The following is a 27231-nucleotide window of genomic DNA, read 5'->3' on the forward strand; positions in this document are numbered from 1 at the left end:
GGGGGAAAGATGCTCATTCTCTGTCCAGATGTGGCATTATTTCTGCTGCGCTCTCCATCATGATCTGTGGACTGTTCTACCTCCCAAGTTAGCCCAGGAGATTCTAAAAGAAGTGCTGGAGAAATCTTTGGCTGTGCTGGCCTGCAGATATTCTCAGGCCCATCCCAGTTACAAGAGAACTCCACAAATAAGGTAATGCAAATATGATTAACAGGTTGTTTTTGTGGATAAAGTGCGTGTGTTCTCAGGCTATTATGTGTTGTTTTGTTGTAGTTTACCTGAATTTAAATATCTTTGAATATAAAAATTATAAATGTATATAATCCGTATGAGGATTATTGTAATAAAATTCACCTGGGATATTTAAGTATACAGTAGGCTCCATGTACTATGTGATCATGCAGTATATAATTGGGATTGCATAACTTCCTCTTTTGTAAAACTGCCACATAAATGGCCAGCGGTCATGAGGCTTGATGAAGAGGGGTCCAAGCAGTGGCTGAGCGCTTGTCTTCAGTTACTGCCGAGATTCGGCGGCAGTTGACCAGAGTTACGCAAGCTACGCAAAAAACTTGCACAACTCCCATCAACTTCTCTGTTTCTCTTCTGCATGCTGTCTTCACTGCACTGTGCCGACAGGAACAGCGTTCCCGTTGACACAGCGCTATGCTACTTGAGGAGGTGGTCTTAATATGTCGATTTCTGGATCGACTGAGCGGGTCTTCATTGACCGCTCAGTTGATTCAGGGAAGTTGATCAGCCGCCGGCAGTAAAGACATAGCCTGAGTAGACAAAAGGAAATGCAGACAACAAGAATTGCTTTGGGTGAGGGGTCAAAGGATTGATTTGTGAGTTAAAGGCTCTAGTCTTCTGGCAGCTCTAGGACAGGCACCTGCTCCAGCTGAAGACTCTGTGAGGTTCCTAAACTTTGCAAGGGCTCTGTCTAGAAGCAATAAAAGTGCAGGCACCTCCTTCGGCAAACTTGTCCTAACACCGTACTCCCTTATGACTTCCCTTTCATTCTCCTGTTTGGTTAGGGTAATCAGTAAAAGTGAACTGCTTCTCTCATCCTGCCCTTTACTGAAACATGCCATCATTTTTTATCCTGAAAGTGAAACGGTCCATGGTGATCATGGTGGCCATGAGATTTAAACTAAGATCAAGAGAATCAATCATCTTCATGGACATTAAATCCATCTAGGACAATATACTCACACACCTCCTGCTAAAGGCTGTAGATGCAGACATGGACCATGAGATTTTAAATTTGCTCTCAGTACTGAGGATTTCTAAAGTGCCTGTCATCCAAGAATTTCATAAAGCACTTTGCAAACATCAGTGAATTAAGTCTTACAACATTCCTGTGAATTAGAGAAGTATTGTAAATCCCATATTACAGATGAGGAAATTGAGACACAGAGAGGCTAAATGACTTGTCCAAAGTCTCTTAATCTATAGAAGAGCTGGGAATTTCCCAGTTTTCCCAGTTCTAGTTTATGTTTTACTCCTGTACTAAGTTCTTTGTAATAAGGTCTCTCTATATCCTTAAATATAATTAGGATATACTCCTAGAGAGTATTTATGTATGCTCAGGTACTGTGTCTTGTGGGATTAGCCAATACACAATACCATAGTTATTGTATCTACTGACATAAAAACACCTTTCTTGATAATTTTCTTGCAAATTTTCCTATAATTTGCAGGATATATAATTTCTGTTATACTGCCTCACGTATCTGGTATTTTTCAGTTTTGCATGAAGCTGATTAAAATTTAAAATTACTGGACAGGAAGAAATGTTTTGTTTATTTTAATAAACAGAACATTCCATTTATAGATAAACTTCTATTCCACTCATTAAAATGGTAATTTTTGGCTTTGTCTCTAAGTTAATTATGCAGTCATAAAATAAAAACATATATTCTATTAATATAGTTAGTATGTATCCATACTACGATGTATTGCATAAGTGTTTTTTATAAGACTATATTTTTACTAGGGACTTCTAGCAACATTATAAGCCCATGAGACCAAGCTAGAGAGCTGTTTGTGCACATTGGTCCAGATTTTCAAAGGTATTTAAGTGTCTAAAGATTCAGATGGGCACTAGAGTGTCTAGAAGTTAGACTTTTGGAAATCCCACTAGGTGCCTCTCTGCATCTTTAGATGCCTTAATGTCCTTGAAAATCTTGCCCTTTGTGTTGTTATGCATTTGTTTGACTTATATTCTTACTTCAGCATATCTATTATTTTATGTTGAATTTTATTTATTTTAATTAGGTCAAGGGTCTGTGACTCTGTGCCAGGCATTGTCTAGCTGGTTACTAGTTGAAAACTGATCTAGGTCATATCCTCTTGCCTCAGTAAGTTGGAAACCTATAAAGGTTCACAGACTGCAAATCAGTTCAGCTGTTGCTAGTGATTCCTTCCAGTTGGACTTGTGCACTGCAGTTCCATTCTGTAATATTATTTAAACTAAATTGCTATTCTCCAGTAAAATTTAAATGCAAAGTTTTTTTTCCTTCTACAGTTCAGACAAGCAGGAGGGAAGAGCCATGATTTGATAGTCTCCTGCTGGCTAGTGTGTGTGTGCTGTTCCATTACCACCTGGTCTGTGTGGGAGCTGCATTTTCTCTGTCTGCTGGAGTCAGAGTTACTGTGGTACCCATCCATTCGAGAAAGGAAAATAGGGCTATGGAATTATTGAGTCCCACACCTTTCCTCCCATATCTTGTAGATTGGTGGAGAAGGTGCACAAGATTCTGCTCGTTTGGGTTTCCTACAGGCATTGCTTCCCACACTTGTCCACCTCCTTACTTTGCTACAGGTCTCCTATTGCAGCATTGTCTTTGCTAAGCAATTACTGGTGACGGAGGTTGTTTTGCAGTTTTTATATAGTATCCGGTGGCAGAGATTGGTCATATCAGTCCTGCAGAGTATCTGCTTCCTGTATAGTGTAAAGAAATTGGTAATATGGTGTTTATATTGGGAAGAGACAAAGGGGCAGTGGGAGAAAGATATTGGAAAGTGACAGAGAAGGTCAGGGAGCTAGACAAGGACAAGGGAGGGGTAGCAGGTGGACCTGGAGAGTGACCTGGAAGTGGGAAGGGAGTTGTGGGTTAGGGGACAAAGGGGTGGATATTAACTGGGAAGATGCTGGGGAATAGCAGGAGCAATGGTTGGAGAGCAAGAAATATAGCTCCATCTTGATGTGTAGTGTCAAATATTATCTATGATATAGCTGAGGTTAGTCCTGCTTTTAGCAGGGGGTTGGACTAGATGACCTCCTGAGGTCCCTTCCAACTCTAATATTCTATGATTCTAAGAGAATTGAATAAAATGTTTTCTTCTGACCAGAAATGGATTATTTATTAGTTTGTAATGTGTATTAGTTACAGAGAGCCTTTATGTCATTTAACAATTCCAGCCCATTTCAAATAGGGAGTTTGTATTTTCTGGCCTTGATAATTCGGAGGAGATTTCACCATCAGATTACTTCCATGGCTGACATTTTCACCCTTTTTTTCCCCAACAGAATTGATATCACAGCAATTTTATTATCTACTGAAAATATGCTGTGGTCAGCTTGCAGCTCAGTGCAGGAACTTTTGAATCCACATAAAGACAGAGATCCCAAGATCTTTAAAATACACAATCACTGCAACAATCTGCTGTCTGCACTTGCCATTTTAACTGCACCTTTGAAGAATCTATATGAGTAAGTATGAGGGTAATATTTTAATACAAGGTAAAATTGACCATATAGCTTATATAACTAACCTGTGGAAGGGTACATGGTCCATGAGACAAGTTTTTTGTTAAAATGTAAAATTAATGCAGACTATGGACACAGATTGAGACCACTGCTGTAGATTGATTGATGTCTTGAATTAATCTGTATAGGCCTTATTTAAATACCATTGAAGTCAATGAGATTCTTTCCAAGTTTAATGGGATTTGAATCAAGCCCCTGGACAGCACACTTTTCCATAGATTCATAGAAGCTAGAAAGTATCATCCAATCCGACCTCCTGCATAACATACAGCATAGAATGTCACTGAGTGATTCCTTCATTAAGTGGATATTTCTTATTGAGCTAGAGCATATTTTTTAGAATGATATCTTTTCTTGATGTAAAGGCTTCAGTGATGGAGAATCCTCTGTATTCCTTGGAAAGTTAATCACTCTCACTGTTAGAAACTTGCACCTTATTTTCATACGTAATTTGTCTAACTTCAGCTTCCAGTCATTGTATCTTCTCATGTCTTTGTCTGCTATTTGAAATATTTTATCCATACATCTGGAATTATTGGACTTCTTGAAATAATTCATTGAACTGATTCTCTGATTACTTGACACATAGGAAGCTGTTGTGCTTCAGTAAGTCTCAAATATATTTGTAAAGAACAAATGTTTGCAAAGCTTAATCTTAGGAGAATATATCTTTAGAACTCATAATTGCCACCAAAATAGGATTTGACCTACGCTGATGTTACATGTGAGTTATGCCATTGCCTTCAGTGGGGCCAGGATTTCATCCAAATTGTTTTGTGTAAGAGCCAGGCATTAAAGTGAGACACCAAATTTTGAAAAAAACCAAAGAGCCGAGAGGCTTTGAGACTGTTCTTTATTTTATTACAGTAGGAGACAACTATGGGAAATAATAGGAGGAGGGAGTCCTGTTTTTTGTCTATGTATGTTGGGTCTTCTAACTAAAGTGGTGCTTTTATCACTTGTTAGGTTGTTGTAACATCTAAGTGTTGTGTCCTCAAAAGCAAAATGTAGTCTGTCCTTTTAGTTGCTGTATCACACTCTGCTGCAAATCCTAACTCAATGCCTCAAAGTGGCGCAGGAGTGACTGGCTTGTCTGACAGCAATGATAGTGCAGTGTATTCTCCAGTAGGTGCTATTAAGGTGTCAGACTGCTAAGCCCGGGAGGGGACAGTTGTCCTCCTTCTTGAGGTTGGCTGTCAGCTAAGTTGAGGAGGTAAATATGCCATTGACAGCATAGCCAGTGGGTGGTGGAAGAAATAGCTAAAACAATACTTTATATGGCATCATTGTGGAGTTCAATAGATGTAAGATTGCAAAGAATCTCAAGGGCTAGGCCACCAGAAAGAAAAAGGACTGCCCTCACAGTGCAGGACACTGACAAGGGATGACTCGATCAACCATCTAATGGAGGAGAAGGTGATGTCCTTAGTGTCTGCGAAACATGATGAAGAAAGGAGATAGAAGTGAAGTGGAGAGACAGAAACACCACCACGAGGACCATTGGAGGCATCAGTGGTCTTCAGTGATCAGTTTTATCATCAACAAGGAATGGTCTTCAAAAATTATCTCCTGTTAAGTTTAAGTCATCACGCACTGGAGTACTAAATCTCCAACTGAACAAGAACAGCACATTCAAGATTATCCAGATCTATGCTCCCACAAGCACAAGTGAAGATAATGATGTGGAAGAATTCTGTCAGGAGCTCCAGGAAACTCTTGCTCAAAATTCCACATATACAATTGTGATGGGAGACTTCAGCACCAAGACTGGAAGAGGGAAATAAGGCAAAAAGTTCATTGAAAGATACAGCAATAGGCAAACAGAATCCACTAGGAAAGCAACTGGTAACTTTGGCAGAAATGAAAGAAATGTTCATTGGCAATATCTGTTTTAAGAAGAAGGCCAAGAGGAGGTAGACATAGATTGTGCCAAATGCAAAGAACAAGAATGAGATTGACTATATTCTGATAGATAAGTGATGCATTATCAAAACATTTCAGTGGTTCCATCATTTAACACCAGGAGTTGCTTAGAGCAAGGTTTAACTTCAATGAAAAGATGAAGAAGAAAACGCTACAGATGAAAAATCAGAGACAGTGGCCGAAAATATTTGATGCAGCAATCTTGAAAGTGAACATTTTGAAGGAAGACTGGAGTCTCACAGAGATCTGCAACAAGGATTATAAAACCTTTGCTGCTAAGATGAGGCAATGCATGAAATTAGCCGAGAAAGAAAGACCAAAAAGAGCAAAGGGAAGAATCTCAGAGGAAACGAGGAACTTGCTAGAGAAGTGGAGGAATGTGAAGTCAAACTCAAGTACTGCTTTCTCTGTAAGATGATAAGAAGACTAAAGGGGAACTTCAAGAAGTATCAAAATGAAAGGCTCTTAAAGATGGCTGAAGATCTCAGAAGCCTCAAAAAATGCAAACAGGAATTGATGCTGTTCAGGTTGACAATAATAGTGTTGAAGAACGAGGACAGAAAAGCAGTAATAGATAGAACAGTGATGGAAGCGGTCTGCAAAGATTTTTCACCAAACTGTTCACATCCCAAATAAATGTCCTGTTACCAACACTTCAGCAGACCAATGAGCGTGTACTCCCAGTCCTCGTCAGTGAAGTTCAACATGGAATTAGCAATTGAAGGACGGAAAAGCTCCAGGAAAAGATGGGTTGACAACCAAAATGATAAGAGCCAAGACCTCTGGGAAATCCTTGCTCAGAGGGTTAGCCACTAGTTGGAAATGCAAAATATACCATCTAGCTGGAAGAAGTGTAACATAATTTTAATGCACAAGAAGGGCAACTATGAAGATCTAAAGAACTATCATCCAATATGCCTGCTGTCACATGTCTACATGCTATTCACTAAAATAGTAACAAACTGACTCTCTCAGAGTCTGGATGAGCAGCAGCTGAGAGAGCAGGCAGGTTTTCAAAGGAATGTCAGTACAATGGACCGTATTTTCACCTTAAACCAGCTATGGGAGTGCTCAAGGCAATGCAAATTCCCTTTATGCATTGCCTTCGTTGACTGTGAAAAAGCGCTCAACAGCATTGAGATCAATGCAGTGCTGTAAACTCTCACAGAGTGAAGCAAGAAAACACGGTTTCACAGTCTGTGCCTACATAACCTGTGTCTTCATAGCCTGCTTCAAAATGGTAATGAGGCTGATGAACTGGAAGAGTGGAGTCAACGTCAATGGAGATCAGTTAAATCATCTCAGATTTGCGGACAATATCATGTTGATTGCTGAAACTGTATTAAATGATACAGAAAATGCTGTGAGAACTCAATACAAAAAGCAGCCAAATCAGACTGAAAATCAACAGCTCCAAAACAAAATTTATGCGGTCTGATGCCCTGCCAAAAGCCCAAATAACAGTTAAGGGAGACCAAATAGAAGAAGTTGAACAACATGTCTACTTGGGCCAAGAAATTAATATGCAGCACAATCAGGAAGGCAAACTCTCATGAAGAAAGAAAGTTGGTTGGCGCACAGTTAATTCTATCAAGGATGTCCTCCGAGGAAAAATCAGTCATGTGCCAGACTCTTCAACTCAACAGTATGGCCAGCAGTGTTGTACGGTAGTGAAACATGGGCACTAATGAAGATAGAGGAGCCACAACTGTCCTTCACAGAGAGGGCAATAGAAAGAAGAATTCTGGGGATTTCAATCCACAACTGAATCTCCAAGGAAGTGATCAGACTGCAGGGTGGAGTGCAGGACATAGTTGTTGAAAACAGGTTCAATAAAATGAGATGGGCCGGGCATATAACTAGGCTGACTGACAAGTGATGGACTGCAGCTGTTGCTGACCTCCAAAGAGATGGGAAGACTTTGTCATGAAAAGGCATGGCTGCACATGGAGAAGAAAGGCCAGGATAAGAGAAGAATAGAAGGCATATTGTGATCGGCGTAGTCTATACGAAGGCTGAAAAACCGATCGATTAAGGTGATCAAGGTGATTGCACTCTGCTAATTCCTATTGTTTAAAGATTTTCCCTGTATCCTGAGTTACAAAGAGTGACCTACTAACTTGAAAAATTGGAGGACTCTAACAGAAAGGGGCAATAAAGAGAGAATGGCATGGACTGGGTTATATTTGGAATTTTACATGCTGTGTTTCAAAATCAGAAAAAAATACAATGTTTTAAGCATATAATAAATCTCAGTAGAGTAAACTGATTTGCTTTAGATCAAAATCTCACCATGCTAACATACAAAGGTGTCACAGATGCTTCCTGACCATTCACTAGGACTGCTGTGAGGAGAATCCAAGCCTCAGTGCTCTGGATATCCCCAGGATGTTTCTAGCCCCTGGAGCCCAAATGAACTCCAGCATCTACCCCATTCTTAGGGTCCCTAGGCATGCTATCAGGGTGCAGACTTTCTGTCTGGCACTCCTGCACTCTGAGTGCTGGAACCTGGCTTTCCCACTGCCTAACCTCTCTGGGTGCAGCACTGATCCTTCAGACTTCCCAGTACTTAAACACAACCTACTCCCATAACTCCTCCCCAAAGGCGTGAAGCTTCTGGTTTACAGTTTAACTCCCACAGGGTTATATAGTAGTTGTGAAAAGTCAATACCCACACACTTTGCACAATCTAACAACTTTATGCTCTTAATTTAATAGATAAAGCAGAAGAGAGTACAGACCAAACAAAACAATAAAACAACCTAAACATAATGTCCCTCACTTTCTAGCTCACCCTTCCCTTGTGAGTCCTTGGGAAACCATCTGGGTTCAGGAAGGGAGGCAGGCACTCCTCATGGAGGCTGTTGCATGCTAGCTAGTCTCTCTCTTGCTTGTGGAACCCTTTATCTAGCTTCTGTGACCTTGCTCTTCCCTGCCCCACACTTCCTTTCCCTGACATACTCTGGTGCAAAATGGCTCTCTCCTCTCTCATTTTCCCTCTGAGAGTCCATTTATAGACTCCTACTAGGGTCACCTGCTTCTTTTGTTCTGCCTTTGATGATTTTCCATTACTTCCAAACCCCACCCTCTCTTCAGACAAAAGGTGGAAGTATCTTCTCCCAGGTAGGACAAAGCTATTGTCCCAAAGTGTTTTACCTTGAATAGACAATCGTTGAGTGCCAATGACACACTATTCTCTCCCAGGCTGGAGACATAACACAACCCTGCTAATTCATGGTGGATCCACATATTTATAGGTTTTCAGTGACACAGTAATTTCATGACAGAATTTCATAAAATCATCCATAATTCAGAAATGGTACAGACAGAACTCCCACTTCATCACAGTTGAGTCATTTAATACAACAATAAGGCCTTCTGCAAATCACAAAACCCACAGATTTCATGGGTTGACCATGGTGAAAATATCAGATTTCATGGTTTGTCACAGCTTTATAGAAAAATATTAAAACTGAAATTATATATGTAACAAATGATTATAAAATATTATACATATTGTGTGATGGCTAAAGAAGGTGATTTGCTATTGTTAATCTAGGAAATGTGCATTCCTAGGTCTTTATTCTTAAAACTAGATAAGATCTCAGATCTGGATAGTTTTCTATATTGTGTGTTGCACTGCAGCTAGTATACTCTTACTAAACCTAATCCACTAATTATATTCAATATTACATAAAAAGTTAACATGCTGAGTTTGTTTATTAAATTCCCTGAGTTTGTTAGTCAATGAAGTGTACATATTTCACAAGATGAAGAAAAAGTTTTAGAGATTATGCATAATTTGAAATAAAAGAATATTGATCTCACATCAGTTTTCTTTATCATCAAGGCTGTATAATGGAAATGTCCATATGTTAGGTAGTTTCTAATTCATTTTCAAACTTAGATAAAATTAATTGCAAGTGAAGCAATAGATAGATGAAGTAGACACGACTCATTTTTGCAAACCTAAATTGATTTTTGTGAATATGTAATCAGATTCTCATCAAAGCAGGGCACGCATTAGATCTCACAAATGCCTACTTCTATATTTCTATCAGAAAATCTCTGAGAAAATGCCTCTGCTTTGCTCATCTGGGAAATATCTACTGAGGCATGAAATATGGTCTACAGTGGTTCACAAAATACTTATCACTTGTAACTCTTTGCTAAGGAAGGAAAAATATCAGTTGTTCCAATACTTGTCCATGGTTTTTGGGCAATGAAGATGAAAACAAAGCACACACCCCCACCATCCAGTGTGCTCTAAAATATTGATTGCTAGGACAAGAGATATTAATTCCACCCTCTGATAATGTATAACCCTTTTGAATTCTTTGTTTTGGCTGTGGTTCCCTACTTCTAAATCTTTCATCTTGTCACACAGGCTACTAGAACATCAGCTTGTGTCAGACATAGTTTACAGCCTTCAGAAATCAATAAGTTAACACCAATTTTAAAAGGACAATTAAGAAAACTTTTCCTTTTAAATTAATTGGAAGCCAATAACAAAAAAAAATACACAATAAATCTGTAAAGTTTTGATGTTGCATTGTTGGGAGGTTGAGTGAGAATGATTATCCTGATTCTAACCTGGTTCCCATTTTACCAAATGAAAACTGATCCCTTTTATATGATATTGTAATTGAAAATCTAGCTATAGTTATCAGATCACAAAGGTATACTGGGAATTCAAAAAGGAAATTCTTCTTGCAGATGATCTGATTATTTATCTGAGCTCTTCTTAGAAAAGTACACATTTTTTATGAAGCTACAGAAACAAAACAAAAAAAAGGCAGTATTTAGATCCCAAAATCAGTTTGCCCCCATAGCTCTATTATAAACAAAAAGCTCAAAAACCAGATTTCTAGTTAAAGTGGACATCACCTGATTTTAAATATTTTGTGGTAAATATAAACGTAAATTCTATTTTCTAATGAACTATACCACACCAATACAAAAAACAAAACAAAAACAAAAAAAACCCAACCAACAAACAAACAGTAACATAGCAGTGTCTCCTTCTTAAACTTTGAGATCAGATCCATTACATTAAAATGGTTATTCTTCCACAATTATTATATCAATTTGAAGTTTTATCCATTTTTTTACTCTCTATTACAAAAATTCCTAAAAAAAAAAAAGAAAAAAAAAGGGATATATCACTCCTCTCAAAAACATCATAAAAGTTCGTTCAATTTTCTTAAACAACACTTATTGAGAGAGAGAGGAAGTGTATCTCTCCTTTATTGAAGGTGTACATTTGTTTAGCATCTTTAAGGAAAATACATGAATGGCAACATTATGACTCTCACAATTACCATGCCCCAAATTTGCAGCATAAAATTATTCTTATTAAATTACGCATTCAGTTCTCTTGTACTAAGCAAGAACTACGTGCTGTTGCCAGATTTAATCTAATCCTGATTCCTCTCTCATCTTTCCCACAAGAAAGGTTGGTGTAATCAGGGAATTATTGAAAGCAGAACATTGTCTCCTAGCCAATTGTCCAATAACTGTGCTGCCTTTGGAAACAGCAGCCTAAGAAATTATATTTTAGGAATTAAAGGAATTAAGGTTGTGTCTTAGGTTGGTGAAGTACAACAAAAATACATGGTTGAGAAAGAAAATAATCCTCTATGTATCTTCAGATTAGTGAGTTTAGGGTAGATTCTCTCCTGTGCCTCAGTTCTCTGATTCTTAGGGACAGTCCCAAATCCATCACCACTTAGAACTGTGGCAGGCAGATCTAACCTTGGTTTAAGATCCTTCATAGATCCTACACCAGTGGAGGATAGGTGGAGCAGAGCAGAACTCTGCCATGGCCATTATCTACCTCCAGCACACTCCCTATGCCAGAGGAGGTGAGGTGGCAGACACAGGGTCCAGAGCCAGCACATTTGTGACAGCATCGAGTTTCCCTATGCCAGAGGAATTCTCTTCTGGCAATTTGACAGACTTCTCTACAAAAAATCTGGCACTGAATTATTAAAGCATTATTAGATTCTCTTTTTATCTCTAACTGGCAACTATAAAAAAAATTAATGTTCACACAAAAAAATTTCACATCAGAATTTAACATGATCCTTTGGAAGTTTATTAGATGAAAATATTAAGTGTCTCCAGAAGTATGGAAGAAAGGTTTGGATATAGTGATTCAAGATCGCTTGACAAAGGCTCAGTATATATTACACAAATCCTTCCTTTGTATATGTATTGCTACCATGTCACCAAAAATAATATTTTATTGCTCACAAATTATATTTCTCTTTTACAATCACTGCTAAGATTATCGGAGATGCCAACAAAACCCCTGTACAAGTCTTATTGTACCTAAGGCCATATTATATCCTTATGTATGGGAGTAACCTGTTTTTAATAATCTCTTGGTTCAGATTCACAATTATCTTGGAATATGACTGGAAAAGTTACACCTTTTACCACATCATTATATGTAGTAGACATAAACCTGAGTATGGCTGGTGATGGGGATGATGTGGACATATACTTTTTTATTGAGTTTCTTGATATCTGATGTAAACCAAGCTTGAGAATTTGGTAATTACTTTACTAAAAAAATAATTAAATTAATAAGTATGACATATTGTCTATATTAAGGCAATAACATAATAAATTCTGAGATACATTGTTATTCATGCATTCAATACAGAGCGTAGAGGCTAAAAGCTTTATAAGTAGAGCTAGTAGCACCACCTATTAAGGTTGCCCAACACTTCCCATGATAAGACCTTGTATTAAGTTGATTATAACTTAGCAAAACTTCAGTTGTTTGGCCTGAAATTTTGTATGCCATATATCTCTCTCAGGTTCATTTGTTCTGGAACATTTAAGCCAAAATGTTTCAGCCATTTCCAAGAACAAGGCTAACGGAAATATACTTTCTTTTGCCCATATTAAAATATGCTCCAAACCATTTCTTTGAAATGCCCTAGCACCCATATGCTTTGCAGGAAGAACTTGAAATTTGGCAGGGGGTGGCTTTTGTGTCAGGGATGTGTCCTTTGCCATTTCTGGGAGAAGCAGCTCAACTCTATCTGCCCAAGTGATAAGCCTTTGCAAAATTGCAGTTTGCATATACTCATTAGAGCTTTCTTAGATTTTAACAGCTAATGTCTCCAAAGATTCCATCTTCATTGCTCCACCCCCTAACAGCTCCTACACGTGAACGAATTACATATACATCATTCTCACAGGACAACTGAGCATGCTCCAGCTGACAGGGCAAAGAAAAACCTGCAGCTGGCCCATTCAGCCAATTTGAGCTCATGGGAGTCAGGCTACGGGGCTGTTCCGTTGCTGTGTAGACTTCCAGGTTCGGGCTGGAGCCCAAGTTCTGGGACCTTCCCACCCCACAGAGTCCTAGAGCCCAAGCTCCAGCCTGAGCCCAGAAGTCTACACAGCAATGAAACAGCCCTGCAACAGCCGAGCCTCTTGAGTCCAAGTTAGCTAGAACGGGCCAGCCACTGATGTCTAGTTGCTGTGTAGACATACGCAGAGGGACTTTCGCTGTAATTGCTGATCCTAAATGCTCTGGGACAGAGTGGGGTGGGGCTGGGCTGAGCACCAGAACTAAGAGCAGTGAGTCTGTCTTTCCTGTGCTCTCAATGACCCCCTTGTTGACACCCAGGCAGTGTGGAGGAGGAAGGAATCTGATTTGAATGCAGCGGGAACAAACGCCAGATCAGGGAAAGGGAAAGAAGTTGATTGGGATGTGGGGTTTGGGGAAAATAAAGTGGGAAGAGTAAATGTGAGGGGGAGCTAAAAAGGGGAGGTGGGGGACATTAGGACTGCCTGGGAGACTGGAGGGAGGACAATCTGGAACTGGTTGAGCAAGGACACTGAGGGACACTGGGAGTCAGTTGGAGTGACGGGAGGAGAGAGACAGATAGGCCAAGGAGCTGTTAGGAAGAATCTGTGACTGGCTGGGAAAGGAGACTGTAGCTGAGTTTGGGGAGAGGGACAGAATGGAGTTGGAGGGAAACTGGGACTTGGAAAAGAGTCTAGAGAGGGAGACTAGGGTTGAGTGGGCAAGGAGACTGGGATTAGGATGAGATGCCTGAGGAGTGGAGACTGGGACTAAAGGCTTGTAACAGGGACAGGTTGGGCAGGGGATGGGACAGAAGAGGTGAAGCTTGAGGGAAACGGGTAGAAGAATCTATGTCTACTGGTGCATACGCCCCTCCAGAGCCTGAAATGGAACTCAGGAGTCCTGAATTTCACCATTCCTCTGCTGTCAGCAAATATCTGTGAAACCTGCTTGCAAGTGGTGTGTCTCATTCCCTTCTATTGCTAGTCCAACTATAGAGGATGACTCTTACTGCTGTCAGATACTCAATTAGCATAAGTAGCCGAGGTCTGTTCAGTGGATCTAAAGGTTGATCCTGCTGATGAGCCATGTGGGTGACAATATGATGCCACATGATGGAGTATGTTTATCTGCTTTTTTAAAAACATAGGAAACACCATAAATACAAACTGGATTTCTGGAGACCTATTGGCAATTGTTTTTAAAAAGTACAAAATCTATCAAACATTAGACAATCAAATTCATTGAAAATAATCCAGGTTAGGGAGTAATGGGTCTCAAATCATGCACTACAGCAGTGTTTCTCAACCTTTTAAGTAGCAAGTAACCTCTAACTTCTAAAAATTGTAATAAGTACCCTAACACTCAATTTTCCATAGGATTTTATATTTACAGACTAATGTGAGCCATATGTTGGAAGAAGGGCTGAGTATATAAGGCTGTGATATGTCAGATCTAGTGTGGGAAGGGTTACCATCTTTACACCAGGAGTGAGCAACTCAGGTATGTACCTGGGCTAGAGGTGATGTTGGCCAAAGCTAGGCAGCTTTGAGCGGCATGCCAGTGCTGGGGAACATAAAGCGCTGTGCCAAATTTTATGCCATAGATATGAGAGGAGGAAGGGATGAGAGAGAGACAGGGAAGGGGGGCGAGAGAGAGAGAAACAGGAAAAGAGGGTAACTGGTGAAATCTGGGACTGTTATAGTTGTCAATTTCACTGCTCAGCTAGAGCAGTGAAATTGACAATATTTCTGGGCACTGGACTTTGAGCCAGGGCCGGGGGCAGCCACCTGGGCAATCCGAGCTGGGGCAGAGGAGGCTTCCGTGCCGGCTGGGACGCAGGGATGTGGGCAGGCGGCTGCTGCCTGTCTTCAAGCCAGGGCACTGGAGGCTGTCCCTCGACCGGGCAGGAAGCGGGCAGCTTCAGCTGGGACTACCCAGGACTGTGGCAGCTGCTGCCTGCCTCCCAGCTGGGAGCTGTGACTGGACGGGAAGCTGGGGGCTGCTGCCCGCCTTCCCCAGAAGCCGGGGCCTGCCACACACCTTGCATCTGGGAGCTGGGACCAGGTGGGAAGCGGGCTGCTGCCACCTGGCTTCCCCAGAAGTCGGCAGCTGCCGCCCACGTCCCCTTCACTCTGTTTTTTCCTGGGTACCCCCTACCTGTGTCTCGTGTACCCCCAGTGGTACGTGTACCACAGGTTGAGAAACTATGCACTACAGAACTTTTTCTTTTATGGTTAAACCTTTGAGTATTCAAAAGGAGTTGTGATCATTCAGCACTTTTCGGGAGGCATTCTACAATTTACAGGATTAAACTAAAGACAATTTGTATCCTTCAAATAGTTTAAAGAACACCTTTACCATTCTACAGACACCATAAAATGCAAAATTTATAAATTATATTTCCTAGTAGAGTAGAATTTCATTTAAATGAATTCTTTCAACCCCTTCTCCAGTTCATTAGCTCTTGTCCAGTTCAAAATGATCTGGTTAAACAGCAATTCAGTTAATCTAGCAGCAGAGGAAGGAACATTTTTTCTCCTCTCTCTTCTGAGCCTCCAACTGTTGCTACACTAAAACCAGTTCCAGACACAGGAGATAATTCTTCATGGATTATCCTCTTAGAGTATAAACAAACCCAAATACAACCGAAACGTGTCTCCAGTGGGTGCACCATGTTACAAAGTGCCCAAGCCACATCACAGCAATCTAACATATAATGTGAACAATTTGACAAAAGGATGTATCTAATATCCCATACCTAAGTGATAGTAATAACCATCTGTATTTCTTTGGACAGCTGAAATGTGCACTTAAATCAATAAACCACATCAGGGAAGTGGTGTATTCTCAAGATGTTTTGAAACCCTTAGATATCTAGAATTCCCTTCATATTTTTCACATGACAAGAATTTCCTTTTAGCAAACCTTGGCAGCGTGTATATCTTGATAGGGCAGTGGATAACTGGATTTAATTGTACCCTTAATTCTCTTGTATGCTTACAGAGTAAAATTCTCTCCTATTGAGAAGGCCAGCAAAAGGTCTATGCACAACTAAAGTCCCACTTAATCCCTCAAAATAGAGATTGCCCTCTGTGATCTACTTAGGGGAGCTCAAAGCAGAGAAGAGTGGTTTTCAGTTGCCTCATGTTGACAATAAGTCACCAGGTCCCTCTGTTGCTGAAGATGATGAAAAAGATCTAATTGCCCTCCTTCAGATGATCCTGTATTAGACATCAGGAGATGTTATTACAAATTAAAAATTCAAGATGATAGTATGACTGCTGAGAGAATTTAGAGATTTCAGCTTTCTTTTCTTTTTCTTTTTCTTTTCTTTTCTTCATTGTCCAATCTGTTAAGTAAAAAATAATTGCCATTCATTTTAGCAGTTGGAAGTACTTCTCTATATTTTAAGAAAAACAAGTTACAGCTCATGCAACTGCATATTATCCATAATTCTAAATTGTTTAGATCACCAAGTCCTTCAAAATCTACAGGGAAACGCCATTAGTATCTCGTAGGCATCTCATCATTTCACACCTGCATTGAGGCTTGCAAGATCAATTTTCACCTTGTCATACTTTAAGGCAGAATAAAACTACTGTAACTTGGGATCTTGCTGTGGTATTAAATACTCTCACAGATGCTATCAACCTCTTTGAGACTATAGGCAGCTGCCTTAATATATCTTATAGTCAAAACAACTTTTCTACTAGCTATTACTATACTTCTGTCAGAAAAATAGTTGAATTAAACTGTCTGGCACAGAGTTACATTTTCTTTCTGGCAAGAATTACATTGCCAGCAGTGGACACTGAGAACTGCTGGCACCAAAGGATTATTGCATTATTAGTAGACACTCCATTCTTTATAATATTTAAAGATGATGTTACATTTAGACAATATGCTTCCTTAAAGCGATCACAGGTTTCCACATCAATTTTGAAAATTGCTGAGAAGTTTGTTTTCCCAAACCTCATAACTCAGAATCCAAAAGTCTCTGCCACCTGCTTGACATTAAGAGAGTTCTGAGGAACTGTATTTAACAAACTGCTGTATTCCAAAAATCTCCCCAACAGCTCATATACTATCAGCAGAGAAAATGTGTCCTCTTATTATTACCCAGACTTTATCAATCATGATTTCCATTAGGGAATCCTGTTTTCATCAATGTAAATAATTGCTATTTCCTATTACTGCAGATTCTTCAAGAGGTTTAGCAGCCTCCTTGGCTAAATTAGAAAAAAAAAATTATGATACCGCTAGAGAGAGTAAGAATTTGTCCTGGACATTGCCAGCATTTTAAAACTTCTAATGGTTTCCTCGTGAACATATTTTTATTTTCCATTATCTACTTTGCAGCCTTACCTTTATGTTTGGCCTTCAGAAGACTACATGTGTATTACTGAGGGAACTTAAATGTTAGTGTTATAATGATCCCTCACTCCTTTGTGGTGCACCCTGTTCAGAACATGCCACCCTCTCCACTCAAAGTTGCTTGGCCATGCTCACATTGAAGTCAGTGGCAAAACTCCTATTGACTTGTTTTGAAGTGAGAGTAGGCCTTAATTGATTTAATTGCTCCTTCTTCTTAAGGAATTCAAGATGAGAATTATGGTTCACCTCCCCTCTTGGTATTTTTTAAAGTATGTGTGCAGTCACGTGGCTTTGTCAAAAATATGTCTGTACCTCTAAAGTATTTCATGAGGGATTGGGAAAAGGAATTTTAATAGGATAAACTTAAAACAAACAAAAACATCCAAATCCAAAAAACATTGGCGTGATAAAGTACCCTAGAGGGAAGGGCTGATCCTTCTTTCTAGATTAGGAGGCCCAAGTCTAGATATGTATAATTAAGTAATAGGACTGGTGGCCTATAATTGGGGTTCCTATGGCTAATGCAATACAAATAATAAATATTACCAATAACAACCAGCACTTCAATTTAGAGAATTACGGAAGATTATATCACCGGTGAACTTGGAGCATCACAGGAGAGCTCCTATTATGATGTAGAAGAAAATTTGTGAACTAAATGAGACTCTATTAAAATAGTTATATTGTTTACTCTAACCATTGCCCCCACTAAAGCCCACATTTTTATTCTGAAATAAACTTGAAAGTTTACACAGAAACCATGTGCTGGCTGCACTCACTTCTTTTCTTCCAATTTCCTAGGCTTTTTTTAAAAAATGCACACACAGTTATGGTGTGGGAGTATTTATGATTTCAGTTATTAATTATCTATTTGTTCAAATCAGAGAGACATTATGGAAATTTTGATAGCACTTGAAACAAAGTAGAAGTAATTTCTCCTTAGATACACTGGGCCAAATTCACCCTGGTGTAACTGCATTGAAGTCAGTTCCCAGATTCTGAGCAACACTAAGCTCACACTTGATGCAGTTGAGGAAGGAGAAACTGCCGTGGTGTAATTTAAAGCAGCCTACATGCTTCTCTAAATTATACCAGCTGTAGCAGTCATGTTCCTCTCAGTGGTCTGCCCCTCCTAACTGTGGTATGACCCCTTCTGTCCCATATGCCTAGTTAGGGGAGCAGGTGGTGTAAAGCCAGTTTTATGCTAACCAAAGAGTCATCTGTCCCATATTTGCTGAAGGTGGCTTTAAGTGTCTTTTCACTGCTGGAGCAGTGCAAAGGGCATTTAGCAACAAGGATCTGCCTTAATGGTGTTACATCAAGAAGAAAATGAACCTATTATGACTGATTTTGTAAGATAGTACTGATTATATAGAATAGGATTTTCAAAGGCATCTGATGCCCTAAAATCATTTAAAAATTCCCACCCATTACTTAAAGAACAGAAAAGACCAAAGAGAGAAAGTTTAAAATGCAGAAAAATGCAGCAGAGTGTATAGGAAAAAGAAATATTAAAATAAAGTGAAAATTTGAAATCAGAATTCCACATGAGCGATGGGATGGAGAGAAGGGGCTACATCCTCTCAAGTGTGCTGGAGCTGTACTGACACACCTCAGAGATGGGGGAGGCGAAGGGGCATAGACCTTAGGCTTATGCCACCACTAATGGGACCCCCCCCCCTTGCAATCTGGCAACACCCTCTTTTGTCTCTAAAATGTCCCTTACACTGGGAAGGCCATGAATGGGTGGCACAGAGTCATCTATGCTAGCTTTACACCAATAGATTCCCTGTGGGAATCCCCAGCTGTTTGTTTAAGCCAGCTTTCCATCTGTTTTGATCCAGTGAAGCATGGCCAAAGATTCTAACCCCAAATTTGCCTGATTTAATCCAAAGTAGATACGTTGGTAGCATGTCTAGCAGGAGATATGTCATCATCATCTCAGAAGGTATTGTACCTGCAGAGTGTAGTCATAATGTTGATAACATGCCCTACTGATTATCTATAAAGAAAAGGATAATGGAAACTAATGACAAAAAAGTAACCTAGTTTGGTTGCTTAACCTACTTTCAGCCCATAACCATATGTTAAAAAAAGACTATTTAAGAATAACTATATAGAACAGTGTGTTTTACTGTCTTTATTACTGTGCCAATTATCTAGAAAACTCAGCTGAAAAAAATGCACTAGTATGAAAGAAATAAAATAATATTTTTAAATTTCACATCTGATCAAATGGGATGAGGTTAAACAAATAATTCTGAAACAACTTTTTAGTTCTGGTGTTTGTTCTTAAAGAGATTTTTAGTCTTTTTAACTCAAAACTATTTATTTTTCCAGGATATTTCAGAATGGTTTTGGTGAATTACTTCCGTCAGATTTCTCCAAACCAAATATCAGTCACCCATTACACTGGCTATCTTGCATAACACCATTTTGTCCTTCTTTACTTATGTGAGTATCTCTAGTTGATATAAATAAGAAAAAATATTGGATAGTTAATATATTAGACAAATATTACTGGGATGTTGTGCTGATAGTATTCCTGGATAAATATTCCAGTTAAAATTCAGTTGAAACAATATATAAGCAATTTTCTGAATTTATTGCAACATGTAGCTGTTTAGCAGTGTCTTTATGTTATGTTAGATATCTGAATTATTTTCAATATTTCATGTTTTAATGAAAGGATAAATATACAATAGTTGATAATCATGGAATTCAACACAGGTGTAACTTTCATAGTTTTTAATTTAGGGGGAAATTATGAGGGCTAGCTCAAAAAAGTAGAATTGATTTTTAAATAACAAATTGAAAAATATGCCAGTATTTTTCACTGCTTGGTTATATTTGATTTTTAGGAACTTGCTACATATTTAAAAGCAAATGAATAATTTCTGTTTTTGTGTCACTGCATATAATGACAAGTATCACAAGGCATATGTTACAAGCTGTGCTGTCGTTCCCTTTCTAATTTTGGTCCCAAAGTACTCCCACACCCATTGTTGATCCTCTCCCAATCTCTTTGCTTCTTGCCCACTCTCCCCCCAGAAAGTTATTTTGACTCCTAGCATTTTCTAAGAGACCTTCCACTTCATGTTTCATGATTTAGATGTTTGCAAATCTGTATATTTATTCTGATAATGTATATTTTCATGTTTAAAAAATAATCAAGAAAAAGCAAAGGAATCTGGCTCAATTCTTAAAATCATTAAGCTGGTATGGAAGGGCCTGCTGCAGTGAAGATTATACCAAGTTCCTGAGCTTTGAGAAACTTTTGTGATGTCCTGCTTCTTGGCCAGTTCCCACAATGTAACTTATGCCATGGATCACCAGTGTAAAGAGATGTCCTTACCACACTTATACTGCTTACAGGGTGGAGGAAGGAGTAGTGTAGCAGTCCTTATTGTCTCTTTAATCTACCTAAGGATTCCTCCCATGCAAGGAAGCTCCTCCTGTGGCCCCCTACATAAGCCTCATTTAAATCGTTAGCAAAACTCCCGCTCACTGCAGGGGTCAGGATTTCACACATGGTCTTTAGGGCAGCTTTGCTCTGGGGGAGTGGCATAAAGCTGCTTAAACGCTACTCAGGGCTTATGTATTGCCACAGTGTGGGACAAAAATGATCAGAATATAAATTTTGGGAATCTATGCATCACTCTATACACTGAGGAAGTGACTTACATGGTAGGCCTGCACAAGAAAATAGGAGGGTGATAAGAAGAAGGAAAATCCTGCATAAGCAGCAAGGCCTCTGCGTCTGCACAGAGACAATCCATCTGGCCAGACTCCAAAAACATTTAGTACTTGTCTTTGGCAACAAAATATTTTCACCTACTCAGAAAATTCAGTGCAACACCCTACATTTTGATGGAAGCACCACCAATTTATAGAAGGGAGAGATTTTGAGAATTCTCAATGTTGCTATGTATATTTTGCTCAGTGTATTTGTATATGGAAGTTTTACTCTATGCAGTATCTGTATGAAGTATGAACAATAAAGAGTTAAAAAAAAAAGTGTTCAAACTACAGAAAACTGTAGTATTAAAGTATCCTATATCTTGATCCTCTTAATTTTCAGCTTCTAACTAGAGTTGTGTTCATATTCATAGCAATGTTGAAAACAAGTGTGTTTGTATAGTGCCTAGCACAGTGGGGCCTGGATCCATGGCTGGAGTCCCTAGGTGCTACCTCAAAACAAATATTAATAGTAATCATTATAATTTTGCCCTGGTGGTGCTTCCATGAAAATGCAGAGTCCATGCAAGTGAAACGTTTGTTAATCTCGGAAGTGATGTTCGGTATGTATGTATGGTATGTTGCTTATGGTGGCTCTTATCTATACTGGAATTAAATATGAGAAAGTGAGAAATTGTGTAAATCTGACAGTAAGGTACTCTAAATACCTTATTTTTAGAAGTAACCTTTGGGTGGGAGAAAGCTCGATATTTTAAGAATTCTAGATACACGGACAGACACACTGATTTATACCATGTTTTTTTACTTAATTTTTGGTTTTGGGTTTTTTTTTTAGTAATAATCACTGTTAATATCTGTTTGTCTAATAAAAAAGGTTGAATTTTGTATGTTTATTTTTCATGTTAGATTCCAAAAAAAAATAACACATTTGTTTATCAAACTATTTAGTGACTTGTTTTAATGAATATTTATGTTCTTTTAGTGATTTGGTTTGATGGTTCATAAATTGCTTTCTTATAGAGTTATAACTCTACTATTTTCAAATCATCACTCTTCCCTTCTCTTCCATTATTACAAAACTGAACATTTAAATGTATGATATTTATATATAGTTTACCTTTTGTCTCTTTTTTAATGAGGCTAGTGTTATATTCACAGCTACATGTGCTAGAAGGATGAGAGAACATATGCCTCTCCATATGTCCAATACAAAAACTTCTCAGTGCATTTATTGGTGCTAGCTTAGTGGCTGTAGGGAATGTCTGCAACATTTAATTTTTCCTCTGAGTGAGTCACACCACTGTACATTTCAATTTGCAAGAGGCTTAAAGAGCCAAGAACTGGTGTATATAGTATATTGCAACATAATAACTTCCCATCTGGTCAATGACAGACAAGCTTTATTTCTACCCAAATATTCTAAAATGGCTTTTAAATTTATTATAAGTAATTTTAAATGTTACTATTCATATACCCAACTGACCACCTCATATGTCTCTCATTTGGGGGCAATGTAAAGCAATGGTAGAAAGGGTGCTGTACAAATATATCAAAGCCAGCTATAAAGATGAACACAGCTGAGGCTGGCCATTGTAATTTAATTGAATTAATGAAAATATAGAGTTTACACTTAAGCCAGAATGCTAAATGTTCTTAATACTAGTTTTTTCTTACTTTTACGTTGTAATATAATTACTACTTTGTTGCTTTTATACATGTGTTAAAGACTTCTTGTATATATAAAATATAATGCATTTTAAGAACAGTAATTAAAAATGGAAGGGATTAATCCTGAAAATTTATTTTAATGGATGTAAAAATTATTCAAGGTTTTCTGTTTGCTGTAAATTGTATTAAGATTTGAATAAGTGTGTGTATATATTGTTTGTATCGGGGTGGCCAAACTTACTGACCTGCTGATGCCACTCTCCCTGCTGGGCAGAATCCTTTAGCTCCACCACCCTGCTGCAGGGCAGAAGCTCTGCTAGGCAGAGAATTGGGGTGGGGGCATAGAGGGCTCTGTGAGCCGCACTTTAACTGTAAAAGAGCCGCATGAGGCTCACAAGCCACAGCTGGCCACCCTGGTATATAAATTACAAATATATATATATAATACATATATACACACATACAATCAGTTACCGTTAGGACACACACAACACATCTGACACAAACTCACCAAAGCATGAAAATGACAATGAAGTCACCTAACATTATTTTTCCACCCACACCCACGCACCATTCTCACAGTTACCGTACACCACAGACAGTGCAGTGCAATCATAATGCCGCCCCCTCAAAATACCCCTTTACTAAATTCCAATACTATTTGTTTGGCATAATGGTGTTTTGGGCTGTGGGAGAATTTGGTGAAGAGGGTTATGGGAGGCAGACTTACAGTTACAGTACTTGATTTGAGGCAAATATTTTTTGTGGCAATGGTAAGAGCAGGTGTGTGCCTGTGAGTTAAGAAGTAGAGTGAACGTACTGTTATGTGCTTAAGATACTACAGTGATAAGCACAGTATAGAAGCCTGTGTAGAATAGAGTAAAACTTTTCATTTCCATGCTTTTGTGGGTTTGGACAGGTATACTATCTGTGTAGTAACCATGACTGAACAACAGAGGTTTTGGTGCATTCATTTCTGAGTTTTAATGCTCAAGTGAAGATGGAGAGTTGACTGATGAGGCAGGAGAATGAGGAATAGGCAGTGGCAGACCCATGAGGTAGAAGTGCAGCAGCTGACAAAGATTTTTTTTCCATCAGCAAGTCTTCTGGGTTATGTGCCAGCTGCTGCACATAAATGGCACGTAATATTTAAGTTCAGTTACACATAAATCCTTCTCCTTTGCAGGATACAATCTAATAGAAAAGTGTAGCTCCTGGTGAGAAGGTTTTCTCTGGTAGAGAAGGTTTTGTGTGTGCACTAGCACATAAAGTTTATACGTGTATAGGTTTTGCGCTGGTGCATAAGGAGTTAATGCACTGGTGCATGTAAAATTTATGTGTTTAAAGTTTACATGCACAGTGAATAAACTTTCTTAGTCATCAGTTGCTGGAGCTTACAGTCTTGGCTCAAATGAATAAGTGTAATGGCTGAAAATTTGATGTTTTTTAAAAGCACATTTTTTGTCAAAAAACAATCTTGGTGGGTATTTTTGGTTTTTTTTTAAAGTCAAGTCAACAATGAAAGGTAAGACTGCCAAGGACAGATTTCATTCAGAACCCAGTTTCAGAGAGTTTCTTCTAAAAATTATGAATAGAAATAAAATAAAATCTACATAAAAAATTCAGAGGCCATAAAAACTAACACTTTGTGGAATTTTACATCAAGAAGATATTTACTTTAGAGAAAAGCAAGATTTTATGCTCCATTCTAAGCCCATTTTAGAACTCAACCTTAACTATGGAGTCAATACTAGGAGGCTCCATAATGTAATAAAATCTTAATGGTAGAGCTAGTCAATTACTGAAGAAAAAACATTTGTGATCATTCATTTTGGATTCTGAATGGCTGTTTGATTCAGTCATATTTGTGCCTTTTTAAATGGCTATTTGTGAACATTCACATGAAGAGGTCCATCTTTACAGAAGAACTGGGTTTTCTAAAATGAAGTTTTTCAGTGATCCCTGTGTCGATTCAGGGATCATTGTCAAAAGGACTACTTCTTTGTCGGAGCTGAACAACTCTGACAGAGAAGGGAAAGGTGGGGACCTGTTGTAACAATTGGACCAACACATATACCCTAATTGTAGTGAAAGTTCGTAAGAAGTCACAATAATTTCTAATAATAGATGCTGATAGGAAAAGGTGTAAAAGTGAGAAAAAAAAGGCTGAATAAGCCCAAACAAAAAGGCCTGCTGATATAATTCAAGGACTGTGTTGCAATCATGTTTGGTAAATAACACAGTGTGAGGCCAAAATCAGTTAACCAAAACTGGTTAGTCAGAAATTAAACCTAAGTGGTGTCATAGAGCTTAAGGCCAGAAGGGATCATCAGATCATCTAGTCTGACCTCCTATACATCACATGCCACCAACACTACCCAGCACCCTCACGACAAACCCAACAACTGAAAATTAGACCACAGTATTACAGCCCACAGGAGATTAAACTATTATGTGCTGCAGAGAGAGAATAGGAGAGACTGAGGTGCAGCAATGGCTGGGAAATAATTAAGTGAGATATACCCAGATAATTCTGGCAAGTAGCCTGCACATGCTGCAGATGGAAGTGTAAAAACCCATGATCACTGCCAATCTCACGTGGAGGAAAATTCCTTCCTGACCCCACATATAGTGATCAATTTGACTCTAAGCATATGAGCAAGAATCAGCCAGCCAAGCAACCGAGAGAGAGAATGCTTGGTGCCACTTCAGAGCCCAGGCCTACCCCACCAGTGTCCCATCTCCAGCCATGGCCATAGGAACATCTCTGCACCTTTTCCAGTTTGAATTCATCTTTCTTGAACATGGGTGGCCAGAATTTACATAGTATTCCAAATGGGGTCTTACCAGTGCCTTGTACAATGGCATTAACACTTCTCTACTGGAAATGCCTCACATTTAATACATGCTAGAATCGAATTTGCCTTTTTCATAGCTGCATCATATTAGTGACTCATAGTTATCCTGTGATCAATCCACACACCCTCTCTCTCTCCTTCTCTGTTGCTTCCAACTGAAGAGCCCCCAGCTTGTGACAGAAATTGTACTTTGTACTATTGAATTTCATGCCACTTCTGTCACTCCACAATTCTAGGTCATCCACATTTTCCTGTATAATATTCTGATTCTCCTCTGTATTGACAATATCTCCCAACTTTTTATCATCAGCAAATTTCATTGCCACACTGCTACTTTTTGTGCCATTGTCATTAATAAAATATTGAATAAGGTTAGTTCCAGGACCGATCCTTGAGGAACTCCACTAGTAACCTTCCTCCAGACTAATAATTTACCTTCCAGCACAACCTGTTAATTTCTCCCTTTTAGCCAGTTCCTTATCAACTTTACAAACCTTGTATTGATCCCCATATTCCCTAGTTTAACTCATAATTTCCCATGTGGTACCATGTCACATACTTTGCAGAAGTCCAAGTATATTAAGTCTTTGGAATTCCCTTATCTAAAAAATCTGTTATTTTCTCAAAGAAGGAAATTAGGTTAGTCTGGCATGATCTACCTTTGGTAAAATCCATGTTGCATTTCATCCCCTTTACCATTTATCTCTATGAATTTAATTATTCTTTCCTTCACAATTTGTTCTGAAGCCTTGCATACTATTGAGGTCAGACTAAGGGTATGTCTTCGCAGCAATATAAGCCCAGGCTTCAGCCTGGGTTCAAGCCTAACCCCCCTTTGCGTCCACACACCAATTGTGCTAACCTACGGTCCCAGGACTCTGCAGGACTTGAGGGTCCAAGCCCTATTGCTTTCCTGTGTGCATTCAGCCCCAAATTGACTCAAGTCCTGGAAATCCTCCGGATGTATCCCAGAGTTCCCGGCAGCAGAGGAGCGAGATTGCAGGCAGCCAGCACCATTATTGTCTGGCTGAGTGCACTCCCATTCCTGCTCTGGCTTCTCCTTGCTGCTGCACGGAGCTTGTCCAGAGCAGGAAACAAAGCTGACAGGCAGGAGGCAGCTCCTGGCTGCTGAGGTGTTGGTACTCTGGCCCTTGCTCCCGGGCTTCCCCTGCCTTCCCTGGGCCTCCGTATTCAGGGACGCGGTCAGGGCAGCAAGTGGCAGCCAGGCCCAAAATCTTCTTCTCAGTCTCCTGCAGTGGCAGCTCCAGCTCCTTCTCGCTGCAGGGAAATTTTGGGGCTGGCTCCCACTCTGTCCTGGCAGTACATGATGCCCGTTTCTGCACACACCCCAGGGAGAGCAGAGGGTCCAGAGAACATAGTAGGGACCAAGTAGCTGCCCTGCAGGGAGGGGGAGCAGCTAGGGTGTTGGAGATCAATGGCAATACTGAGCTGGGAGCTCTGCTGTTCTCCCTCCCAGGATGGTAGTTGCTTGCTCTCATTCCACTCTCTGGCCCTTGCTCCTGGGCCCCCTTGCCCTCCCTGGGGCTATGCGTGCAGGGGTGCCAAGGCAATGTGCACTGTCAGGGCAGTGAGTGTGAGCCAGA

General features: G+C 39.4%; 1 protein-coding gene across 1 annotated transcript in view; it reads left to right on the forward strand.

Moving 5' to 3' along the window:
• KIAA0825 (KIAA0825 ortholog) overlaps positions 1-27231 on the forward strand; it is a 284840-nt gene that overhangs the window by 72822 nt on the left and 184787 nt on the right. Inside the window, exons 10-12 of the mRNA XM_067568905.1 lie at positions 2-192; positions 3536-3718; positions 19743-19856. Of these exons, the coding sequence (XP_067425006.1) occupies positions 2-192; positions 3536-3718; positions 19743-19856 (488 nt within the window). The remainder of the gene's footprint in view (position 1; positions 193-3535; positions 3719-19742; positions 19857-27231) is intronic.

This window comes from Emydura macquarii, unplaced genomic scaffold (assembly GCF_026122565.2).
Source record: "Emydura macquarii macquarii isolate MOO-44397 ecotype Brisbane River unplaced genomic scaffold, CSIRO-AGI_Emac_v2 contig_2897, whole genome shotgun sequence".
Classification (NCBI taxonomy): Eukaryota; Metazoa; Chordata; order Testudines; family Chelidae; genus Emydura; species Emydura macquarii.